The sequence below is a fragment of the Argiope bruennichi genome, chromosome 6 (assembly GCF_947563725.1).
Source record: "Argiope bruennichi chromosome 6, qqArgBrue1.1, whole genome shotgun sequence".
Taxonomy (NCBI): domain Eukaryota; kingdom Metazoa; phylum Arthropoda; class Arachnida; order Araneae; family Araneidae; genus Argiope; species Argiope bruennichi.
The window spans coordinates 111,483,194-111,490,105 of NC_079156.1; the positions used below are offsets into that span (position 1 = coordinate 111,483,194).

Here is a 6,912-nt window from a genome sequence, read left to right on the forward strand (position 1 = left end):
TATTTAGATATTCAAAATGTACTAATACATAATAGAGTTTAGTTTTACCCGAATTATTTTTACGGAATTTTTCAGTTTCGCGTTTTTTTTCTATTCAGGTTTTGTTGTTGTTGTTGTTATTGGAACTGCATAATACCAAAACCTATTCAAATAAGGGGGAAAAAAAACGTCTTTCCATCTAATAAATCGATAAGGGAAATTGTAAATTTATGATAAACCCACCTGGGACTAAAGACATTCATAATTTCATGATATATTATGAAAAATACTTAAAATATTATATTAAGCTTTGGAATTTACTGTATAATGAAAAAGCAAAATATGTTAGTATGCATGCCACATTTATTTCAAAAAATTTCAGACAGCTGCATGTATACAGTAAAAACAGCAGGAGTGGTCTTCCCAAAACTTTATGGCATACTTTCTAGTAAACTAGTTGTGCCAGAGAACGCCTTACATGGCATTGGTGTACAATAATTACGAGATATTTAGCTTTGACTTGAATTTATCATTTTTATTGAGTCTATTGTGTCATCCTTGGTGAGTGTTTTGGTGATTATTCCATGGCATGCATTAATAATATCCAAAAATAAAATTTGTATTTTAGAGTCATTTTTTTCAACCGATTGAAACAAAAATTTGACAGAGAACTACACTTTTGATCACAAAATAACATACCGAATTTGATATATTTAAGTCATTGTGTTTTTGAATTATCCCGTTTACATGTTTCTGAAAATACAGACCGACAGATGGCCAACCCTTTGTTAGATTTAGCTAAAAATTTCATAGATGTCTACATTATAGTCGTTCTGTGTACCGAATTTTATATATCCAGTTCTTTTCATTTTGCAATTATCATGCTAACATATATTGGAACAGCCGGACAGACAGATTTCCTCTAAACGGGCTTAGCTCAAAATTTGAAAAAAAAAGAAAAAAAAAAAAAAAATACACATTTGGTACTAAGACTATGTATGAAATTTCAACCATCTAAGTAAAAAAGGGTTTGAGTTATTTTTGTCACAGACAGACAGATATTTTTCAAAAATGTGTCTTTCGAGCTGAGGAAGAGAGCCAAAACGGGCAAATCTGTCAAAATCTCGAGTTCAAATTTTTTAACGATTACTTTCTCTGTATTACTTATACGAGAAAGTAAATAAGTAAGATTTATTTTATATACAATTTAACATTTGTGTTGTAAATCGATATTTATTGCTATTTAATTCCATTACAACCTTAACTTGTGTCAATATTTATTGAATGTAAATATTTTAATTATTAAATTAAATTTACAAATAATAAAGAAAAAATGTGCATGAAATTTTTAAGTTTTTAGTTATTTCAAATTACTATTATTGCAGAACTTTTTCAGCCATACAAAAATTATTCTAGGGTAAAGTGGTTCGATACAGAGCCTTTTCCGTACTTTAGTACACATCAAATCAGGTCTCAGTTCTAGGGATGACGAATATTTTAAGAGCGGTTATTACGTAACCAATATCAAAAAGTCACAAATACAAGTGATCAATACTGTTCAAAGAGGGGTGTGATTCAAATCCTTGATACGATCTTACTGGTGATATTTCGATTACAGGTTTTGGATCACGATAGAAAGTAACAATCGATACGATATCACTGAAATTTGCCGGAGCGGTGACTTCACTGGAAAGTAACAATCGATACGATCTGTCGAATGGAAGCTCTCGAAAGAAATCTGTGATTGGATTGAAAAGTAAACGGACCGGTTATTGGAATTATCGTATCGTATCATTGAATTGCATATCGAAATTTTGCGAAGTCACCGCTCCACTTTACGGGAGTGACCGATATTAGTATTTGATGATGCACTATTCCATACAGATCATTTTTAATTGCTCGTGACATGATTGACTTTGATTACACGTATTCTGTGTACTGCTGGCGCCATCTATTGGTATAATATAGGACTAAAGTAAACATTTTAAAGAAATTGCATATATTTTTAACTCACCTTTTCCAGAAAATGGTTCACTCTAATAAATAAATTAAATAAATAGTTTTGAGACAAAAAATAAAATTTAAGAAGTAAGCTGAAACAGATAAATTAATTCAATCACACGTTTCTTAAATAAGTAAATTAAGTATTAATTACAATTAATACATTTTATATTTAATATTAAGTAATAATTTTTAATTAATAATATGATTGAAATAACAGATATTTGGAACGCATATTTAAAAATAACAATAGCAATATTATTTATTATTCAAAAAATCGTGGATTATGCATCTCTACTCAGTTCAAGATGCAGACATTAATTTTGACCGTCCCAGAATGAACTATTCAATCCGTTCTTCAAATACGTTCCGGAATGAACGAGGTGATTACACCAGTCTCTATCGTTAATGCTTTTCATTACATGCTGGGTTGTCTGTTTTCTCAGTTAAAGGAAAGTAATTTGTTTATTTACTTTAATTACCTTAGTGTTGTTAAGCATTATTACATTGATGATAAATGGTATTTTATAAATAAATCTACAAAAGATGAAAGAAAACACATGAAAGTTATCGAATTTTAAGAAAAATTGGGTGCGCAAGAAATTTATTCCTTTACATCAGTAATTATTGACTGTTTCAACTGTTATGTATGAATGATACATAGTTTTGTTTTGCAAAGTTATCATTGGTTGTACTTATTGTGCTAACGAAGTTTCCAAAGGGTTGTGTTTGAAATCGCGTATTTTGTTCGATACGCAAGAAAATTTTTGTATATATATATATAAAAAATGTGTAGTGAAACATTAGTTCCTCAATTTTATTTGGAAGTTATTTTGCCCGCTAGGGAGAAACCTCATGCTTGTGAAATATGTGGCAAGGGTTTTCATCGAAAAGCCACCTTAAGGCAGCATATGTTAATCCATACAGAAGAAAAAGCTCATGTTTGTGATGTTTGCAATAAAGCATTTTCTCAACAGGGTAACTTAATGCAACATTTATTGACTCATACAAATGAAAAGCCTCATGTGTGTGATATTTGTAACAAGGGTTTTTCTCAAAAGCTTCATTTAAGGCGGCACATGTTGTCTCATACAAAAGAGAAACCTCATGTGTGTAATATATGCAGTAAGGAATTTACTCAAAAGGCTCATTTGAGGCGACATTTAGCAACTCATACAAAAGAAAAACCTTATGTATGTGACATATGCAATAAAGATTTTTCTCAAAAATCAGATTTAAGGAGGCATTTATATAAAAGAAAAATATCTTGTGGATCACGTCTGCAAAAAAGTACTGTTTCAGAAGACTGATTTAAGATGATTTTTTTTTAGTTACTCGTCCAAAAGAGTGTGTGATATGTATTTCATATTATATATTTGTCAAATTTATTTCCTTTTTTATTTTGAAGATTTTTTTTAATACCGATATACCTCTGCACAATCATCTTGAAGATTTACTGGGAAATAATTCAATGTAAAAAAGTTTAGTTTAAAGAAATATATTTTTTAAAATTTTTATCATTCTCACATTAAAAATAGTTAATTTTTAAAAGTTAAGTAATGTATATATATATCAGAAGTATTCAAAGTCTGTAAGCTAAAAATAACATATGATATAACATTTTTTTCATTGTTAAATGTTCATTGCTTCTTCATAAACAATTTCTGAGGAAATTGAAATGATCTTATAAAGAAGTAATTTCCAAAAATTTCTGTTGCAATTGAAAATCAGCGAAACAACTTTTTTCACATTAATATTGTTTAATAACTTTTTTCTCATCATATTGTTTCTTATAAATTAAGCATGAAAGAAATCAATTATTTTTTTATTGCCATATGTGTACATAATTTTTTATGTGGCAATTTTTATTTGATATATGGAAATTTAATTAAATGTATCGAAATTGTTTTCAATTGAAAGTTTAAGATTGTTAAAAAAATTTGATGCACAAAGTTTTTCAATAATAGAAATTAAATATCTAAGCATGATTGTTTATGTATAATAAACTAAAATATAGTTTTTTTTTCTTTTATCTATTAAATGCTTAGGAATCTCTTTTTCATATAATGATCGGTTTTAGAAATAAAACTTTCCTTTAAAATTTTGATGTGTTTTTTCAGTATCAGAATTTCAAAATAAACTTTCCATTCTACTATTCAACATTTTTTTTTGTTTAATTAACCTCAAACTTTCAAACATCTGTATATTTAAATTTTGTTTTTATTGCATTATTATATCTAAAAATCCTTATTTTGTTATTTAAATGAGTGGATTTGAATGAATTTGAAGTCTTACATTTCTTTGAAGAGCTGTATTTAAAATAAAATCATACATTTCAGGGAATAAATCCCATTTAGAGCTTATTGAAAAATGTCCAAGTACTTGGATTATGTCACTTGTCAAGATTCTTGTATTATACATAAAGGCAGAAAATAATCAATTTGTTAAATTCTTATATATTTTATAAATGCTTTTATCATGAATTATTTTCTGCTTTTAGTATTTAATTATTATATTTGAAATTTCTCTTATGAATTTTATATAAATGTTAAAATATTTATTTTATATGAATATTAAATTAATGATATTTATTAGCATGTTAAAACTTCTAATATATCAGTGAGATTTTTTTTAATCATATTTCCTTTTCATCATTTATTTTGGAGCAATAAGTTACAATCTTATTGTCAAATTATGCTTGTTACAAATTTCAGATTTATTGGATATCTGAGTGTCACTTTCTTCCAGCAATAAGGTGAAGAACCTTTGTGTTCAAAAATTTCATCGACCCATTGCACTTTAAAATGTAGTTTAGTGCAAACAGCACAAATCTGCTTTAATACTGTCATGATGTTTTGTTTTATTATTTTTTTAAAAAGTTGAAATTGTTGAAATGATAATTATAAAGTCAGAATATTATGCATTCTATTTTTTTATTATTGCAAGAATAAAGATACATAAATTCCAATTTTGCTCTTTTTGAATTTTATTGGTCACATTATCATTCTGTTTTTGAATTAGAAATTTGTATTTATTTATTATTTATCTTGAGTAAACATTCTTCACAAAGCATAAACATCATATTAAAATTTTTAAAAAATACATATTTATTATAGAATTTGTATTTTAATACATCTGTGACAATATTTTAATAACAACAATATTAATGTTCTATGTGCAAATTTCTCTTTAAATATTCCTATTTATGAAATTTTCTGTAGATTTTATGAATTTAGAAATATATCAACTTTCAAGAGCTTATTATCAATTAAAAAAGGAGTAAACATATATCCTCAATAATAATAATAATAATGGTGATAGCATAGTTATACTCACATAAGGAAAGAATGATTAATTCAAGATAATTTATGAAAAATTTCAGATATAAAAAAAAAGTTGTCTTGGGCTGCCACAAAAATAAATTTATATATCTTCACAAAACAAATATTTTAATTTCAATAACTGAGAATACAATGTTGGAATATATTTCACTAAAAAAATTATTCTTGGTTTTGACTTTGATTTGTAGCGGATTATTTATCATTACATTAATAGGAAATTAAAAGAACTTTAGGGGGAAAAAACGAATTTAAAATAATTCTTTCCATGTATAATATTTTTTTTAAATGTCATCATTTTTATACCTAAATTTGTAGAGTGAACTCTTAATCAAAGTTAAATCAATTTAAAAGGAAAAAAATATTGTAATTTTGAAATAAAAATTAACATTGTCATATCATTTTATAAACATTTTCAAAATTTTTTAAATATTTAGTTGGCAGCTGAAATTATGAGTATAATATAATCTGCGGGAAGCTTCAGTATTATGAGAACGGTGCACACATAAAAAAACTCTCCTTTCCAGAATAAATAAATAAAATCATAATTAGAAAAAAATAGATAATTAGTATTTCATCAGATGAAAATTTTCAAATGCTTTTGTCCTTTACACATTTTTATATTTCATTACTATGAACATGCTACATATGTTTTGTTAAAGTACATTTGGATGAAAACTTGTTAACAAATATCACATATATAAGATTTTTCACTACTGTGAATTTGAGCATGCTATTCCCTACTGAGCCTTGTATGAAATGGTTTCTTGCACATGCATAAGGTTTCTCATCAGAATAACATCAATAATAACTCTGCAAATAATTCTGACAAGCAAATACTTTATTGCATACTTCACAAATATAAGATTTCTCCTTGATATGTATGTGCAAATGCACTTTTAATCTGCTATTTTATATAAATGCCTTAATACATACCTCATAAATATAAGGCTTTTCTCCTGTATAGATAAACTGATAATGTGATTGTAAGTTGAGTTGTATAGAAAAGGCTTTGCAGCATATCTCACAAACATGGGATTTTATGCATGTGTGAATGAGATAATGTCTATTTAGATAGTCTTTACCTTAGTGCGAGTAGCACAATGAATGCATAAAATTCATTATTTCTGAAAAACTCTGGACCAGAATATGCTGTATTACAAAGCTAACACACATTTGACTTTTCATTAAAATGAGTGAGAGCATGAAGATGCAAATGACTGCAACAATTAAATGCTTTATTACACACATGACTTTTTACTTTAATGTAAGTGTTATAATGTCTCATTATTTCCCTTTGATAAAATGCTCTGTTTCACACATGTGTTCTAAGAATATTTAGATGAGAACGAAAATAGTTTCTTGCTTAGTGCATGTTTAGGTCTAAATGACTTGTTGCAAGCAATGCAGGAATAAATATTTTCAGAACCTTTGCTTGCATTTTCTTCTGTGATTTCTCTTTTACAAAACATTTTTTATTTTGAATCACTATATGTTGAGAATAAAATATAAATAAAATAAATTATTTATCAATTAGAAATGAAGTATTTTGAAAGAAGTAACACAATGTATAAAATAGCAGAGATTAATTAAA

At 26.6% G+C, this 6,912-nt stretch overlaps 1 protein-coding gene across 1 annotated transcript; it reads left to right on the forward strand.

Annotated features, from left to right (window-relative positions):
• Window positions 1-2,415: 2,415 nt before the first annotated feature.
• On the forward strand, window positions 2,416-3,498 carry LOC129972582 (zinc finger protein 22-like). Its single transcript, XM_056086774.1, has one exon. It carries the CDS (start codon window positions 2,769-2,771, stop codon window positions 3,288-3,290), a length of 522 nt encoding a protein of 173 aa, XP_055942749.1. The 5' UTR covers window positions 2,416-2,768; the 3' UTR covers window positions 3,291-3,498.
• The last annotated feature ends 3,414 nt before the right edge of the window (window positions 3,499-6,912 follow it).